The sequence below is a fragment of the Delphinus delphis genome, chromosome 2 (genome assembly GCF_949987515.2).
Source record: "Delphinus delphis chromosome 2, mDelDel1.2, whole genome shotgun sequence".
NCBI lineage: Eukaryota > Metazoa > Chordata > Mammalia > Artiodactyla > Delphinidae > Delphinus > Delphinus delphis.
The window spans coordinates 86,966,863-86,985,538 of NC_082684.1; the positions used below are offsets into that span (position 1 = coordinate 86,966,863).

The 18,676-nt window shown below is 42.8% G+C and overlaps 2 protein-coding genes across 6 annotated transcripts in view; one reads left to right on the forward strand and one right to left on the reverse strand.

The window, feature by feature from the left end:
* Positions 1-804: 804 nt before the first annotated feature.
* Positions 805-10,823, reverse strand: ZSCAN29 (zinc finger and SCAN domain containing 29). 5 transcript variants are annotated; one of them, XM_060005117.1, is made up of 6 exons: positions 10,731-10,823; positions 9,411-9,848; positions 8,723-8,927; positions 6,054-6,749; positions 3,288-3,755; positions 805-2,284 (listed from the first exon to the last, which is right to left on the reverse strand). In XM_060005117.1, exons 2-6 carry the CDS (start codon positions 9,723-9,725, stop codon positions 1,416-1,418), a joined length of 2,553 nt encoding a protein of 850 aa, XP_059861100.1. In that variant the 5' UTR covers positions 9,726-9,848; positions 10,731-10,823; the 3' UTR covers positions 805-1,415. The 5 variants fall into 5 exon arrangements, with proteins under 5 accessions (XP_059861100.1, XP_059861103.1, XP_059861101.1 ...); XM_060005120.1 differs by having other exon boundaries at positions 9,645-9,848; positions 10,731-10,822; XM_060005118.1 differs by lacking the exon at positions 10,731-10,823 and adding an exon at positions 10,399-10,728.
* Positions 10,824-10,886: 63 nt separating this feature from the next.
* TUBGCP4 (tubulin gamma complex component 4) overlaps positions 10,887-18,676 on the forward strand; it is a 46,628-nt gene continuing 38,838 nt past the window's right edge. Inside the window, exon 1 of the mRNA XM_060005122.1 lies at positions 10,887-11,210. Within this exon, the coding sequence (XP_059861105.1) occupies positions 11,133-11,210 (78 nt within the window). The 5' untranslated portion in view covers positions 10,887-11,132. The remainder of the gene's footprint in view (positions 11,211-18,676) is intronic.

The window sequence follows — 18,676 nt, forward strand, 5'->3', positions numbered from 1 at the left end:
TGCTTCATGAAGCCTTCCTGATTAAAGAGAAGAAAATACCTCTTAAATTTTTTCCAAACTCTAATGCATCAGACCTCAAGTTTTATGCATAGTGTTACTACCTAGCTTTCTAGATTTCTCTAAAACTGTTGCAGCCATACATGTGCACTATTTGTCCATGTCAGTGTCATCTGTTTTAGTTTGTAAGGAAGAGGACAGGGTCTGTTTAACTTGTGCTGTACCTGCTCATCATACTGCTATGAACATGTGGGCAATTAATTCAATACTATTTGATCATAAAGATCAGAATTACACTTGCACTTGAACAGCTGCTTTTAAAAGTAGATGTATACAGTTGAATATGTGTGCATGTGTGTGTGTAAGTATTGTCAACTCCACTGACCAAAGGTAATCGGTCCTCCTTACCATTAGGGTAAAGAGTTGTTGGCACAAAGTGGTCTGTTTTCCCAGTCCGTGGGAATGTGGCAAGTGGCCTCTGCGCATTGCAGGTCAGTATTATGTCCACAGGGTGCATGACACTGGCCCATGTGTTTAGAGTGTGTGGAATATGGACAATTCCCTCTTGGCAGTTCTAACTGCCTTCCCTATCACCGCATCCAACTGGTTTGCTCTTTAAGCTTCTGGACCACAAGGGACACATGAAATTCTGATGAGATGGACCAGAAAAAAAAATCACACCAGACGCTGTAAATACAGTATTTTTCTATTCCAAAGCTTCTAGAGCTTGGAAGAAACTAAGAAATCCAGGGTTCACACCTCAATATTTATACGAGGTTTACATTGTTTCCCCATATAGCACACCTAGGTTCTTTTTTTTTTTTTTTTTTTTTTTTACACCTAGGTTCTTGACAAAATGACTTATAGGTCAGAACCAAATTGAACACTTAAACTCTCCTTTAAGGTAAAGGAAGAGTGTGCATGACAAATATATCATTCTGAGCACAGGGTTAAGTGAGCAGGAAAAGTCATTCTTCTTTGCATTTCCATTGCTATATAAAGAGCTACACCCATTCAATGAGAATTCTTACTACTTCTCCATGAAATGCTGCTGTGATGGGTTTTTCTAGTTGAAATGCAGTCTATAACAGGATGAGTAAAGAAGGGTGCACGTCACACTCACAGGATCTACTACTGTGTCCTCTCTATTAAGGGAACAACATAGGCACTGAGAGGGAAAGGTGTTGCCGTCAATAAAGGCAAGGAGAGGGAATGAAATCTTCCTTTCATTCTTAAGATGCTTTGGGAATTTGACTCTAGATCCAGAAGAAACATAGGAACAAAGAGTGGGGTAAATTCTAGAGTATTTCCTAAACTAGTCAGGCACAAATTAGGAGATGGATCTCACTACTGGAGGACTTTTCTAAACAATTTCAATACATGTAATGAGACTGTTTTCTTCATAGATCCTCAGGGGCTTACTTAGGGGCTGGCTGTGAGAGAAGCTTTTCTCGTGTATGGATCTCTCGGTGCTTATTAAGAGCAGAACTTTTACTGAAGCACTTGCCACAGTCATGACACCCATAGGGTTTCTCTCCTGTGTGGGTTCTGTGGTGTGCACGTAAGTCAGAACTCTTACTGAAACTCTTTCCACAGTCAGGACACACATGGGGTCTCTCTCCTGTGTGTATCCTTCGATGTGCACTAAAATGAGAACTGTTATTGAAGCTTTTCCCACACTCTTCACACTGATAGGGCTTTTCTCCTGTGTGGGTTCTCTGGTGAATGATAAGGCTTGAGCTCTGGTTGAAGCGTTTTCCACACTCACCACACTGATACGGTTTCTCTCCTGTGTGGATTCTTCTATGGGTGATGAAATTTGAACTGTCACGGAAGCTTTTCCCACAGTCAAGACATTTATAAGGTTTCTCTCCAGTGTGGATTCTCCGGTGTCTAATGAGGCGTGCACTCCGACTGAAGCTTTTCCCACAGTCAGCACATTTATATGGATTTTCTACTTGAGGAGATATCTGATGCATGAGATGGGAGTTTGGACCAAAGCTTTTGCCATATCTGAGATATTTATAGGGTCTCTCCCCCAAGTAAGGTCTCTGATGACTTAGAACTTTACCTAAACTCCTCTCTGGGAATGCTGGTTTTCCTCTTCTCTCCCCTGGGGTCTTCTCCCACTGTCTTCCTGATCTACATTCACTCTCAATGCCTTTACCTTGATTAAGATGCCGGGGAATTTTCCTCTCAGACCTTGCAAGTAACGTCCTGTGTAGTTGTACTTCCTCAGCAATATCCCGTTTTAGATTCTCTTCATTCTCAAATCCAGCCTCAAAACCTGACATAAGAATAGAATTTTAAAAGTTATCCGTTTTCTCAGTTATGTACCAGGGTAAAGCAAGTATCACATTAGATGATTAAATGTAAAAATTAGGGAGCTCTAGATCCCAAATAACTACCATCTGTTAAAATTCCGATGTTTTACTTCTCTAATGGAATCGATGCTCTATGGAACACACTTAAAAGAATGCTGATCTAAAGAACTTTTGGAAAAGAAAACTTATTTATCAAATGCCCAAGCACTGTGTTAAGTGCTTCACTGTGGTACTTCATTTACATCAACCTTATGAGGTAGGTCTTAACATATGAGCGAATGTACAGGGTTAAGTAACTTGCTGTAAGGTACTCAACTAATAAACAACATAGTCTAGATTCACATACATATATATGTGTGACTCCAAAATCAGAATAATTTTCCTCACAAGGAGGGAAGCCATAATGAAGTTTTGGGGTTCTTTTCTTATACAGTAGCTGAGATTCAAAGGATCAGTTCCCTCAGGAATCTCAGACTTTTGCATAAGTGTGTCTGAAGAAAGAGGTTATCAGGTTTTCATATATGTGAATAAAGCAAGCATACAGCTGGTTTACAAGCTGAAGCTAGAAGAAAAAACAAATGAGAATGAACTTTAAAAATCAACTTCATCCATCTATGGGTATATGACATGCTACTTGGGAAATGTAGGCTTTCAGATTCCCTGCTAGGTAAACTGCCTAGTAACCTAGCAGGTCACATGCAGATGATGGCTAGTTTACAAAGTCTGCAGCCGTCTCAGATTGATGCTGTAGTGCGAGGAGGCAGGTCAAGTGAATAGGGGATATAAACTAGCTGCTTTATAATAGACGGGAAACATGGAGAAAAGAGAAGGTGGTCACAATAAGAATCCATGAGAGCTGGGTGTAGAGGCCACTTCTGGTCTTCAGTCTCATGATTTTTCTCCTAAATCCCACTGCCTTCCCTTTGCTATTTGCTATATCCACCTTAAGAAGTAAAAGGATCTTACCACTGGGGCTCTGAAATAAGACTGGAGCACGGGTCATAGCCTCTGGGGGTACCTCGGTATCTTCTTCGTCATCTTCAGAATCTTCTTCTATGGCCTCATCTGCTTCCTCGGCTTGCTTCTCGGCTTCGGCCTCACTGGTCTCCCGGGTGGGACACAAGGCTGCCTCCTCTTCCCGGCCATCACTGGGCAGGGCAGCACCCCGGGCACTCACCAAAGCATCCATCTCTTCAAAGAAGGGACAGGTCTCTGGTGCTTGGCCATTCTTGACCTTCCGATAGCTGGTGTGGAGGCTTTTAAACTTGGTCCGACACTGCTCTGGTGTCCTAAGGAAGCCATATTCCCATAACCGCTCAGCTACTGCTCCATACAACTGGCTGTTGCGGTGGCAGTTCTGGAGGGCTTCATAAAACTGAGTCTCACTAAGAATTGCAAGGTAGGTCTTTGTCTCTTCATAGCCCCAGTGTACACCTGCCACCAGAAGAGAAATTTCAGCACCACTTAATCCAGGGCTTTATAGTCTCAATTCCTCAGTCCTATCATGTGCATCATGAAAAATCACCTAAGCTCGGGCTCCTAGGTGAAAAAGTAAAAACACCTCATGTTTCCAAAATCAATACAAACTCTCAGAATGTTCTGCTTCTCTATATCCTATATCAATTTCACAGAGACCTTTATTCCTACATTCTGTTCAAAAGAGGCCTTTCCACCTTATCACTGTAACAATCATTATGTACTCTGAGGCAGGTGTACAGAATGCATTTCCCCATTCTTCTGGTAATTCTGGAATTCTGATCCTAATTAGAAAATAACTGGTATGGGGAAGGAGACCCACAATCAGTCACTGTCAGCCATGAGCCATCCCTAAATTCTCTGATCAATCTTTTTCTACCAGTCCTACTTCCTTATGAATTAAGTTTCCCATAGAATGACTCAAAATCCCAAGGAAGAGTCTCTTTCAGAATCACACTGCTGCTTAATCCAATCCCTTTTACGGCCCTTCTTCACTTGCCACAATCTCAAAAAAAGCCAACCCAGCAAAAGCAAAGGCCTGAAGGGTACAAGATAAGAACCTGTAGTCATGCACCATCTTAGGAGTGAAGGAGTGGCAGAGCCAGAAAGAGGGAGGAAGCAGAGCAGATAGCATCTTCTGGCCTGAGCTCTGCTAATGCTGCAGGCCATCCCAGCTTGGGCAGTACTTCTTCAGGATGACTACAGGCTCTGCTCCCTGAAGGTACCCAAGGTAGAGGGAACGAAGATTCTAAGAGCCTTCCTCCCACTTGAGAGCTAGCTGGAGATTACACTGCTTCCATTACCCTCCACTTACTGCAAGTAATGCAGCTAGCACATGTGCCATGATTGTGATTTACCAAAATTTATTCCAGTGACAAAACGGGGGGAAAAAAAATTTTTTTTTTTAATTTAGGCCATGCAGCATGCAGGATCTTAGTTCCCAGACCAGGGATAGAACCCATGCCCCCTGCAGTGGAAGCTCAGAGTCCCAATCACTGGACCACCAGGGAAATCCCAAAATTTTTTTAAAAAAGGAAAAGGAGGGGCTTCCCTGGTGGTGCAATGGTTAAGGATCTGCCTGCCAATGCAGGGGACATGGGTTCGAGCCCTGGTCCGGGAAGATCCCACATGCCATGGAGCAGCAAAGCCTGTGTACCACAACTACTGAGCCTGCATGCCACAACTACTGAAGCCCACGTGCCTAGAGCCTGTGCTCCATAACAAGATAAGCCACTGCAATGAGAAGCCAGCGCACCGCAATGAAGAGTAGCCCCCGCTCGACACAACTAAAGAAAGCCCACGTGCAGCAACGAAGACCCAACGCAGCCAAAAATAAATAAATAAATTTATTTATTTATTTATTTTAAAAAGGAAAAGAAAAAGTCCAAGACAGAAGAAGACTAGAACAGAACAAAAGTAACAACACATATGATAAAACATGGAAGGGACACATAACTGTTCCCAGTGGAACTGCAACTCTAGAGTAGTCCTGCTGCTGTGCCACATTTTACAGTTGAGGACGCAAACTGTGAAATGGCCAGATAGCTGTGCCAGGTCACCCAGCTGATTAGTGGTCAGGGTTAGAAACGAAGTCTCCTGATTCATACTTGGTGCTCTTCCCATAGCAACATGGTTGTACAAATTACATCAACAGTAATAAGTGATATTTTAAAATCGTTCCATAGGCAAATAATATTTCAGCAGAGTGTTAAGCAAGGTTTCTTGCTGCAAGACCTCTTAGTCCTGTTAAAATGCCAATGTGTGTTGCAGACCTCACAGAGGAAACAAAATGTTTCCCCAACTTTGGGCAGTCCTTCACTATGCTCTTCTAAGTAAAAAGGAACACATAATAAACTGACCTTGAGTTTGGAGAAGTAAAGATAAAACACCAGTTCATATAAGGTGCTCAACAAATATTAGTTCTCCTTAAAGATAATACAGTACCAAGTTTTTCTCAGCCTTCAGTGATTTTATAATCAGGAAAAAATATTTTAAGAAAGAAATGGAAGGAATGATACTCCTTTTCAGGAGTCTCTTGAATTCTCTGAGTGTACTTCTTTAAAATATCTAAAATTATTCTCTACTTACTATTAGCTCAATGATTTTCCCACAAAAGAGAATGAAATACACAGAGAACTAAGAAGTGCCTCTGTTCTCTAAGTGACAAAGCTGGCAGGTGACATTAAGCTTCCTGACTCCACATCCAGCCTCATAACTCCTCAGTCTAATCCTAAAACCCCAAGAAGAAAAGCTTACCACTTGGGCTTCGGAAAAGGACGGGTGTGGTGGACTTGTCGGGGTCCTGGGGGGTGGCCTCCTGGCCCACTTCCTCACTGTCAGACTCTTCAGCCATGGCATCTTCTCCCTCCTTATGCTGCCAGTCCTGTTGCTCTGGCTCCTCAGTCTCAGCATCACTGCCCACCAGGCCAGAGTGAGAGGCTGCCTCCTCCAGGCCATTACTGGGCAGGGCAATGACCTGGGCACTCATCAGGGCTTCCATCTCTTCAAAGAAGGGGCAGGTCTCAGGTGGGTGGCCACTCTTGACTTTCCGATAGCTCTTCTGGAGACCTTTGAACTTGGTCCTACACTGCTCCAGGGTCCGGAGGAACCCATACTCCCGGAGCCGCTCAGCCACAGCCCCATACACTTGGCTGTTTCGATGACAGTTTCGGAGAGCCTCGTAAAACTCAGTTTGACTGAGAATTGCGAGGAGAGTTCTGGTCTCTTCATAGCCCCAGTGCACACCTGCCACCTTCTCATCCTCGAAGCCCCAGTGATCCTGTTCCACCCAGCTTCTTCTCTCTCTCCTGGATGGTAACAGATCAGCATGCATTCGTTTGTCTCCTGTGTGACTTCCTCTTGGGAATTCCTTCTCCTTGAAGCCCAGATCTGGGATCCATGGCTCTCCTTGCTCCAACTTGGAGACCACACTGGATTTAGGAAATGGAAATCCTGCTTGCAGGGAGGCAAACAAAGGATATCATAGTTTGGACTGACCATAAAAAACATCTCTGAGTTCAGACCTGCCTTTTTTATCCAAGAGGCTTATAAAGCAAAGTATCTAAGAAAATGTTTTCAGAAAGTTCAATGGGTTGAAGAAAGTGGGGAAAAATACATGAAACCTCAAAAAATGAGAAATATTTTACTTTCCAGAGCAGGGTGACGAGAGGAAAACGTTCTGTTGTGTGTTCAGAGCAGATAATTCTGTTCCAAGTTGCTCCCTAGCTCTCCTAACCACTTGTAGGCAAGTCCTGCACTGCTGGAAAGTCACCTCCTGCCTCCTACACAGCTGACCAATGTGGGGGTTATTCCAAGTACAGCTCATAGCAGGCCCTCTGGATCCATGGTTCCTCCACATCTGCAGACTTACCCAACCACAGTACTGTAGTAATTACTATTGAAAAATATCCACGTATAAGTGGACCCACACAGTTCAAACTCACGTTGTTCAAGGATCAGCTGTAGTTCTCTACTTAGGGCCAGAGAATTAAACTCAGAGTGATTTCAAGGGGGAGACTGTCTTCAACTCTTCCATTTCCTTCACACTGAGTCACGAAGTTCTAAAGGTTTTTCCCTTAGTATATCCTTTATTCCTACTGCCACCATCCAAGTCTAGACCCCTTACCTTCTCACACCTGGGTAACTGCAGCAGTCACTGTCCTACCTAACTCCAGGCTCTTGCTTCCTCAGCTCATATGCTATTTGTATTGCCAAGCCTTAACCTGAGTGGTTACCAGGCATGGCCCATTCAAAGCAGACTCCTCTCCAAAACACAGCACATGTTTATTCACCACTCTGTGCCTTTCCTTTAACTCCCTCCCTTCTATCGAAATTTAACCCATCAGTGCCCCCATGAAGCCTTCCCTACAGCCCTCCCTCGTCTCCCACTCTGCCAAACCCCTATTGTACTCACAATTGAGTGACAAGTCATTGTTTGGCATTGTTTCAATACAGTTCAGTTCAGCACATATTTATGTTCACTTTTGTGTTCTCAATCATATTATAGGCTTTTTGAGGATAGGCACCTTTTCTCATTGCAGAGTACCCTGCAAGGTGTTGAGCACATGGTAGGTGTTCAAAACTGATTAATTCTGCAAGTCTGTGTGTGCAGTTGAGGGATTGCATCTGGATGACTAAACAGAGACCACTACCAGACTGGCTGAGAAGCCTAGCGTCTTAGACAAGATCAGAATTCAAAACAACCTCAACAAGTTAAAGAAGTGATCAAAGAAAAAAACACACAAAATGGAGTTCTGCAGAGTACAAAGAAGAAAAACAAGTTCCACAAAATCAAGTTTAAGAATAAGAACTAGGCACAAAGACAATGGGGAAAGCTCTAAGAGACGGGGGAGTATCAAGTGAACGACAATCATTAGTTGAGTTATACGGAAAGAAAGTGTAGTGAAATTCTGAAGTAAAATTCTTACTCTGCCTCTACCTACCAGACCCTCACTGGAATAATATATATAATTTAATTCTGCACAACTAACATGCTATTTGGAGAACTTAAAGTTTCCAAGGGAGAGTAACAAAAACTTAGTAGGTCTGAAGAATGGAGCTTCTGGGGAAAAGCAGAAAGAAACAAATATAGTTTAATATGGAGAAAGAAAATGACTAAAAGGAAAATGTGCTTTCAAGTATAGAAAAGGATTTTTATCTAGAAAATACTGACGTAGTGTCATCATTACCAGGAGGAAAGAAATTCCAAGTTCTGGAAAAACTAGGGAGCCATCCTCTGGCAGACTTATCAAAAGAGGAAATGTAAGAATTGCAGCAGAGAGCTAAACTATATGCCTTCAGGAGGTCCCCAACACTGCATACTCTATTTCCACTCTTTCCTGAAATCCCTTTCCCACTCACTACTCCCAACCCTACTTCCCAATTTAGAATGGCATCCTATCTTCCCATATAAATCTACTCCTCACCGCTCCTTTGAAAAGGTCTGAGCTTCTCCTTTGGGTTCATCTGCTCCTGTGGTCCCAGGTCTGGGTTTCTTGCCCTCTCTTTCTTGGGTACACCCCTGGGCTGGGGTTCCACTGACTCCTGCCGAACACTTAATAACTCTCGTGATGATTTCAGGGGTGTCATCTTCTCCAAGCGCACTTCCTGCCCCTTCACAGAGACTGTGACCTAGAAACAACCCCCATGAATTGTCACTGCAAGGTCATAATGAGGGGTATTCCCAGAGGAGATTATTTATTACCCCAAAAGAAATCATCCTTTTGGGACATGGCTAGGCTTGGGGCGGGGGGTGGTTAATAGTGAACAAGGGTCTTTCTTAGTCCATTACTGTTAGCTTAGAGCAGCTGGAACTACAAAAGAAAAAGATCAAAATAGTAAACCCGACTCCAGGCTAAAAAATAACTCCCCTTTCTTCCCTATTAAGTAAAAAACTATGAAACTATGAATAACTCGTTATGATACCTAGCAAAGGTACACCCAGGTAGCATCTCCCAATGAGCTCTATCTGAAAAAGTTACCTATTAAAGGACCAGAAGTATAAGCATCACCAAGGGAGACTGTGCCCCACTTTAAATCTGACTGTGCCTTAATTTGGCTTTTTATCCTGCCCCTGCCCAGTCACACACTTCTGAATACCCCCTCCCTGCTCACCGAACGTCCAGGTCTTCCAGGCTCTCTTTCTAATTCTTCCACCAGAGCCACTGCCTCCTCTCCACTTTCTGGACATTGCTTTTGTACCCATTTCTGGATCTCCCCAGGTAAGACGGTCAGGAACTGCTCTAGCACCAACAATTCTACAATCTGCTCCTTGGTGCGCACCTCCGGCCTTAGCCACCGACAGCAAAGTTCCCAGAGTTGGCTGAAAGCCTCCCGGGGCCCAGCTACCTCCTGGTAATGAAATCTCCTGAAGCGCTGTCGGAAGGTCTCAGAGTTAGTGCCATTCCCTCTCAGGGTGGGTTTGGCCATCGTTCACAGCAGAAAGCAGCTTCCCTCCACTTAAGGGTCTAGGTTCCACAGCTTACACCCATCTTCTCATGTCCTTGGAGAACCACCTGCAGATGAGTCTCTCTCTGTAAGAAGAGTTTCCTCCTAGGATAGAGAGAGACGGCACTATCAGAAGGAACATACTCATATGTCTGAAGTCTTGCCAGAGCTGGCCTGACTTCGCAGATGCTCCACGTAGCACCAACTTCAGGACAGCAAGCCAAAACCGAGCATGAAGGTGAGAGACCATTCAAAAGCTGCATTTCTGGGCGACTTGCAGGGCAGCCCGGGTAAGCAGCAAAGAATAGAAAGTACTGTCTGTTCCTCTTCCACCTCCCCCAAATCTGACCCACTGAAGCTCCCCCGACCAGTGTAGCATAGTGTGTTCGAACCATATGGGAGCTCGAGAGGTTCTAAAGGCGTGTCACCATCCTGCTGAAGGCAACAAAAAGCCTCTGTCCAGCGGGTCGCAGCTATCTCCCCCAGTACTTCCGCCGTCCTTCCCCGGGCCCTCTCCGTCCGCCCCGCCCCCTCGGACTCCACCACTACCAACTCCCACCCCAAACAAAAATCAAGTACTGAATACTGGGTCTTTGTTCTCCCTCACAGCAAAAGTAACCGCTCAGTAAATAGCCGGGAACTACTGAATGGAAACCTCGCGCATTGAGAGAAGTTGGTTTGGGCTCCTGAAGCGAGGGCCGGGTGGGCTGGGGGAGAGTCCCACTGAGTTGGTGGAGAGTGGGAGTCCGAAGGGGCAGTAGTCATGGGTCTCCTGAGGACAAGCTCGGGTGCTGGCCAGGCGCTCCGAGGGCTGCAAGGTTCGCGGATGCGGGGTTCCGGCCTCTTTGTCTTCTCTCCCTCCGGCCAGGTCACTCTCGAAAGCCGTCGTGAGCCCCTCCAGAGGCCTCCGACCGGGCTAAGCGCCCTGAGAGCACCCTCCGACCCACCCCCGGGTGCTTCTCCTTCTCGGGCTGTCACTCAACCCACCCGCATTTCTGACCGCGGGCTAGCCTCACCCACTCGGGGTAGGGCTCCAGCCCGGGTTCTCCAGCCTTCCAGTTCAGCTCCCAAACCGGAAGTCCGAGCGGGCGACCCGGGCGCTGGAGGCGCATGCGCGAGGGAAGCTCCCGCGACTCCTGCGGAGCACCAGCTGGAGCCCGCAAGTGGGCCCAGGCGAGCGCGGCTCACTTCCGGGACGCGGCGCGCCGACCCCTTCCCGGCTTCCCGTCAGCTCTCCTCAGCAGTAGTCTCGGCGGGTACAGTCAGGAGGAACTGCCCTTCCCGGGGTCCTGTGCGCGTGTAGTGGAGGGAGCGCTCGCCTCTTTGGTCGCCTGGTGAGGCTCTGGAGGAGGGTGCGACGGATATAGGGACTCGCGGTCCGCCGTGGGAATGATCCACGAACTGCTCTTGGCTCTGAGCGGGTACCCAGGGTCCATTTTCACCTGGAACAAGCGGAGTGGCCTGCAGGTACTGTCCGCCTCAGAGCGCGGGAACTAGCGAGAGCGGAATGGGTGGGGCGAGCTAGTGCCAAGGGGAGGAGTCTGAGGGACCGACAAGGCGGGGCTTGCAGGGCCCGAGGCGTGGGGGGGGCTTGTCCCTAGGCAGGTAACCGGAGGGCTCAGTAATTGTATGTGCTTTTTTTTTTTTTTCCTTCTTTTTTTTTTAGCGGTACGCGGGCCTCTCACTGTTGTGGCCTCTCCCGTTGCGGAGCATAGGCTCCGGACGCGCAGGCTCACGGGCCCAGCCGCTCCGCGGCATGTGGGATCTTCCCGGCCCGGGGCACGAACCCGTGTCCCCTGCATCGGCAGGCGGACTCTCAACCACTGCGCCACCAGGGAAGCCCTGTATGTGCTTTTAAACTGAGTTTTGAAAGCTAGTTCAAATACATAGTGCCTGACGCACAATAAGGGTTCAGCCAGTTTTGTTGGACGAAAAAGTGAGAGTCTTTCCCTTATTACACCTCGCCTGGGAAATTTCTGCACTAGGAGAATTTGGAGGGGGGGCCTTCATGTAACCAGGAATGTGTGAGGGGGAAGGGCTATGTGCTATATGCTTTATCTCATTTAATCTTCACAACCACCTATCTCCATTTCAGAGATTAACTCCCGGTGTCAGGGATCACGTAGCGATTAGCAAACTTGGTCTTGAACCCAGTTTTTTTTTTATATAGACTTTTTAATGATGGCCATTGTGACTGGTGTAAGTGGTATCTCACTGTAGTTTTGATTTGCATTTCTCTAATAAGTAGGGATGTTGAACATCTTTCCACATCTAAAGGGTATTTTAAAAATAATAGTGTCCTCTATGTATATATAGAGTTTATTGCTGTTATTACCATTGAAAATAATCTGCATTCGTTATTGGTGGTGGGATTGAAATAAAATACAAATCTGATATATTTTAAGATTTAGGAGTGATTTTAACCAGTTTACTTAGATTTAAAGATGAGAAAACTGAGGCAAAGTGAAGTTAAGTTACTTGTGAAAGTCAAAGATAGTAAGTGATGAAGTAGAAATTCAAATCCATGCCTGTTATTTTATTTTCTTATATTTTGACTGATGGGTTATTTAGATTTGTATTGTTTAATTTCCAAGTATTTGGAGGGGTTTTTCTAGATATCTTAATGATTTCTAATTTAACTGCATTATAGTCAGAGAACAAACTCTGTCAGATTTCAAATTTTCAGAATTTTGTTGAGCCTTATTTTTATCCTTGGTAATAATTCTTTTCTTGAGACCTACTTTGTCTGATAGTAACATAGCCAAACCTGACAGAAAAACAGATTTTTATGTTTACTGTATGGTATGTCATTTTCCTTCCTTTTACTTTCAAACTATGTCTTTTTTAAATTTTTATTTAATTTTTTTGTTGTTGTTACTCACATCACTCTGTTATTGGTCAAATCAGTCATACAGTCAACTGGGTCATTCCATCATTGGATGACTTGAATAATATGTATATTTTTTTATACAGCAGGTTCTTATTAGTCATCAATTTTATACACATCAGTGTATAAACGTCAATCCCAATCGCCCAGTTCATCACAACACCACCACCACCCTCCGCTGCTTTCCCCGCTTGGTGTCCATATGTTTGTTCTCTACATCTGTGTCTCAATTTCTGCTCTGCAAACCAGTTCATCTGTACCATTTTTCTAGGTTCCACATATATGCGTTAATATACGATATTTGTTTTTCTGCTTCTGACTTACTTCAGTCTGTATGACAGTCTGTAGATCCATCCACGTCTCAACAAATGACCCAATTTCATTCCTTTTTATGGCTGAGTAATATTCCATTGTATATATGAACCACATCTTCTTTATCCATTCATCTGTCGATGGGCATTTGGGTTGCTTCCATGACCTGGGTATTGTAAATAGTGCTGCAATGAACATTGCGGTGCATGTGTCTTTTTGAATTATGGTTTTCTCTGGGTATATGCCCAGTAGTGGGATTGCTGGGTCATATGGTAATTCTATTTTTAGTTCTTTAAGGAACCTCCATACTGTTCTCCATAGTGGCTTTATCAATTTACATTCCCACCAACAGTGCAAGAGGGTTCCCTTTTCTCCACACCCTCTCCAGCATTTATTGTTTGTAGATTTTCTGATGATGCCCATTCTAACTGGTGTAAGGTGATAACCTCATTGTAGTTTTGATTTGCATTTCTCTGATAATTAGTGATGTTGAGCAGCTTTTCATGTGCTTCTTGGCCATCTGTATGTCTTCTTTGGAGAAATGTCTATTTAGGTCTTCTGCCCATTTTTGGATTGGGTTGTTTTTTTAATATTGAGCTGCATGAGCTGTTTATATATTTTGGAGATTAATCCTTTGTCCGTTGATTCATTGGCAAATATTTTCTCCCATTCTGAGGGTTGTTTTTTTGTCTTGTTTATGGTTTCCTTTGCTGTGCAAAAGCTTTGAAGTTTCATTAGGTCCCATTTGTTTATTTTTGTTTTTATTTCCATTACTCTAGGAGGTGGATCAAAAAAGATCTTGCTGTGATTTATGTCAAAGAGTGTTCTTCCCATGTTTTCCTCTAAGAATTTTATAGTGTCCAGTCTTATATTTAGGTCTCTAATCCATTTTGAGTTTATTTTTGTGTATGGTGTTAGGGAGTGTTCTAATTTCATTCTTTTACATGTAGCTGTCCAGTCTTCCCAGCGCCACTTATTGAAGAGACTGTCTTTTCTCCATTGTAAATCCTTGCTTCCTTTGTCATAGGTTAGTTGACCATAGGTGTGTGGTTTTATCTCTGGGCTTTCTATCTTGTTCCATTGATCTTGTTTCTGTTTTTGTGTCAGTACCATATTGTCTTGATTACTGTAGCTTTATAGTATAGTCTGAAGTCAGGGAGTCTGATTCCTCCAGCTCCGTTTTTTTCCCTCAAGACTGCTTTGGCTATTCGGGGTCTTTTGTGTCTCCATACAACTTTTAAAATTTTTTGTTCTAGTTCCATAAAAATGCCATTGGTAATTTCATAGGGATTGCATTGAATATGTAGATTGCTTTGGGTAGTATAGTCATTTTCACAATATAGATTCTTCCAATTCAAGAACATGCTGTATCTCTCCATCTATTTGTATCATCTTTAATTTCTTTCATCAGTGTCTTATAGTTTTCTGCATACAGGTCTTTTGTCTCCCTAGGTAGGTTTATTCCTAGGTATTTTATTCTTTTTGTTGCAATGGTAAATGGGAGTGTTTCCTTAATTTCTCTTTCAGGTTTTTCATCATTAGTGTATAGGAATGCAAGAGATTTCTGTGCATTAATTTTGTATCCTGAAACTACCAAATTCATTGATTAGCTCTAGTAGTTTTCTGGTGGCATCTTTAGGATTCTCCATGTATAGTATCATGTCATCTGCAAACAGTGACAGTTTTACTTCTTTTCCAATTTGTATTCCTCTTATTTCTTTTTCTTCTCTGATTGCCATGGCTAGGACTTCCAAAACTATGTTGAATAATAGTGGTGAGAGTGGACATCCTTGTCTTGTTCCTGATCTTAGAGGAAATGCTTTCAGTTTTTCACCATTGAGAATGATGTTTGCTGTGAGTTTGTCATATATGGCCTTTATTATGTTGAGGTAGGTTCCCTCTGTGCCCACTTTCTGGAGAGTTTTTATTATAAATGGTGTTGAATTTTGTTGAAAGCTTTTAATACATCTGTTGAGATGATCATATGGTTTTTCTGCTTCAATTTGCTAACATGGTTTATCACATTGATTGATTTGCGTATATTGAAGAATCCTTGTATCCCTGGGATAAATCCCACTTGATCATGGTGTATGATCCTTTTAATGTGTTGTTGGATTCTGTTTGCTAGTATTTTGTTGAGGATTTTTGCATCTATATTCATCAGTGATATTGGTTTGTAATTTTCTTTTTTTGTAGTATCTTTGTCTGGTTTTGGTATCAGGGTGATGGTGGCCTCATAGAATGAGTTTGGGAGTGTTCCTTCCTCTGCAGTTTTTTGGAAGAGTTTGAGAAGGATGGGTGTTAGCTCTTCTCTAAATGTTTGATAGAATTCACCTGTGAAGCCATCTGGTCCTGGACTTTTGTTTGTTGGAAGATTTTTAATCACAGTTTCAATTTCATTACTTATGATTGGTCTGTTCATATTTTCTATTTCTTCCTTGTTCAGTCTTGGAAGGTTATACCTTTCTAAGAATTTGTCCATTTCTTCCAGTTTGTCCACTTTATTGGCAAACAGTTGCTTGTAGTAGTCTCTTAGGGTGCTTTGTATTTCTGCAGCGTCTGTTGTAACTTCTCCTTTTTCATTTCTAATTTTATTGATTTGAGTCCTCTCGCTCTTTTCCTTGATGAGTCTGGCTAATGGTTTATCAATTTTGTTTATCTTCTCAAAGAACCAGCTTTTAGTTTTATTGATCTTTGCTATTGTTTTCTTTGTTTCTATTTCATTTATTTCTGCTCAGATCTTTATGATTTCTTTCATTCTGCTAACTTTGGGTTTTGTTTGTTCTTGTTTCTCTAGTTCTTTTTTTTTTTTTTTTTTTTTTTTTTTTTTTGCGGTACGCGGGCCTCTCACTGTTGTGGCCTCTCCCGTTGCAGAGCACAGGCTCCAGACGCGCAGGCTCAGCAGCCATGGCTCACGGGCCCAGCCGCTCCGCGGCATGTGGGATCTTCCCGGACCGGGGCACGAACCCGTGTCCCCTGCATCGGCAGGCGGACGCTCAACCACTGCGCCACCAGGGGAGCCCTCTCTACTTCTTTTAGGTGTAAGGTTAGATTGTTTATTTGAGATTTTTCTTGTTTCTTGAGGTAGGCTTGTATAGCTATGAACTTCCCTCTTAGAACTGCTTTTGCTGCATCCCATAGGTTTTGGATTGTCGTTTTTTCATTGTCATTTGTCTCTAGGTATTTTTTGATTTCCTGTTTGATTTCTTCAGTGACCTCTTGGTTATTTACTAACGTATTGTTTAGCCTCCATGTGTTTGTGTTTTTTACGTTTTTTTCTCTGTAATTCATTTCTAATCTCATAGCATTGTGGTCAGAAAGGATGCTTGATATGATTTCAATTTTCTTAAATTTGCTGAGGCTTGATTTGTGACCCAAGATGTGATCTATCCTGGAGAATGTTCCGTGCGCACTTGAGAAGAAAGTCTAATCTGCTGTTTTTGGATGGAATGTCCTATAAATATCAATTAAATCTATCTGGTCTATTGTGTCATTTAAAGCTTCTGTTTCTTTTGAACCCAGTTTTGTCTGGCTCCAGTATCTCAACCACTCTTTTCTACTCCTGCTTCCAGTAATATTATCTAATCATCTCCATAACTTAGTAACTTAGGTATTGTTGGCCCCAGTTTACAGACGAGCAAACTGAAGTTCAGAGAACTTTATGGTGGCTAGTCTTGATAAGGCAAGATTTGAATCTAGCTCTGTCTGATCACAAAGTCATGCCTGTTCCTATGAGAATTGGTAGTATAGGCTGTAGAGGAGCAGAAAATATACATTCTTGGTCTATAAAACTTATAAATCAAACAGATTGCTTTTGTTATTGTTTCTTTTCTTCTGTAAAACTAGCACAATGCCAGGAATATAGGAGAAAAATATTCAGGAGGTAATTGTTTGTGCCTGACTGTCAGAAGTAAAAAGAGACGAAAGAATATGGGAACAATAGCTGCCTTCCTTTTTTTCTTATAAAATAGTCTCAGTCGGATATTTTCCTCCTTAAGTTCTCAGCTTTAAAGTTACTTCTCAGAAAAACCTTCTCTGACCACCTCTTTAAGTATACTCCTTATGCCATTATTTTCTATCACAGCAGCTTGTTCATTTCCCTTATAGGACATCACAATTCATATTATTTATTGTTGTTACCTATGTTTAGTCTTTCTCTCACATAGATTGCCCATGGGGGCTAAGACCACAGTGGTCTTCTTCATAGATGTACCAGGAGCACCTAGTACAGTTTCTGCCACATAGTAGGTATTAAGCTATTTGTGAAAGAAAAAAATTCCACCAAAATCAGCAAATATTGCATACTTTTTGCAGAATGGTGTTTTTCACATTTCGATAAAGGGAAAAATTGTCATGAATGCCCAGTGTTGATAAAAATAAGTTTATTGTAATATTGAATATGTATACACATGAAGCTAAGTATAAACTCAAGCATATTGCTCTTTAACAACTGTAAAACCGGTTATTTTTACAAAGTAAATAAAACTATCAAACTGATCAATTCAAATTGACGTTAATCTAATGCAGCTTCTCAGCATTGGCACTACTGACATTTTGGACTGGATAATGTGGGGGCCGTCCTGTGCACTGTAGGATGTTAAGCAGCATCCATGGCCTCTACTTGCTAGATGCCACTGGTATCCCCTCAGTTGTGCAACCAAAAATATCTTCAGACATTACCATGTCCCTTGGGGGCAAAATTGCCCCCACTGAGAACCACTGATCTAATGTAATATATACTGTTGTTTTGCTAAAACTAAATTGTCAACATTGAGTTAAATGGTAGAATGACTTTTCTGCAGATCTGGCTCTCTGTTTTCTATTTTGACTTCAGTAACTCTAATGAAGAGAATGCCTGTTCATATAAGTAGGTTGTACCAAATGGTACCAATAACTTTAAGGTATCGTTTGTTGTTTCAGAGTAACCAGACCTGGAACTTTTCTAAAACTCTGCCAACAAACACTGCTCAAATGCCAATTTTTTTTTTTTTTTTTGCTGTACGCGGGCCTCTCACTGTTGTGGCTTCTCCCGTTGCGGAGCACAGGCTCCGGACGCGCAGGCTCAGCGGCCATGGCTCACGGGCCCAGCCGCTCCGCGGCACAAACCCGCGTCCCCTGCATCGGCAGGCGGACTCTCAACCACTGCGCCACCAGGGAAGCCCTCAAATGCCAATTTTAATAGGAGTATCACTTAATAACTGAGTAGAGCTGTCCTAATAATAAAAAATTGCTGACATGTATTGAGCACTTGCTATGTGCTTGGCACATGTGATTTACATGTATTAATTTATTTAATCCTCACAATTATCATCTTTATAGGTATGAAAACTGAGGCACAGAGGGGTATTGCTTGCCTAAGATTTCAAGCAAGTAAGAGGCAACTCAGGGATTCACACCTAGGCTGTCTGGCTCCAGAGATCAAGTTCTTAAGGACTATGTCATGCTACCTCTTAAGTTGTTAACTTGAAGATATGGTTAGCATTGTGTCATTAAAATCTACATTAAATGGATTCCTAATCAAATTATTGTGGAATCAGTAACAGAAAAATTCTTCTTTGCCTATTTATTACTACAGTTACTGTCACATAAAGATGGCTTCCACAAAATACAATATGAATGTGAAATATTCTGAGTTCCTTGGGAGTAGTAAATATGTCTGATTTTGTTCACTATTTAATCTTGGACTGTTAGCGCAGTGCCTGGGATAAGTACGTAGTCACTAAAAGTTGGTTGA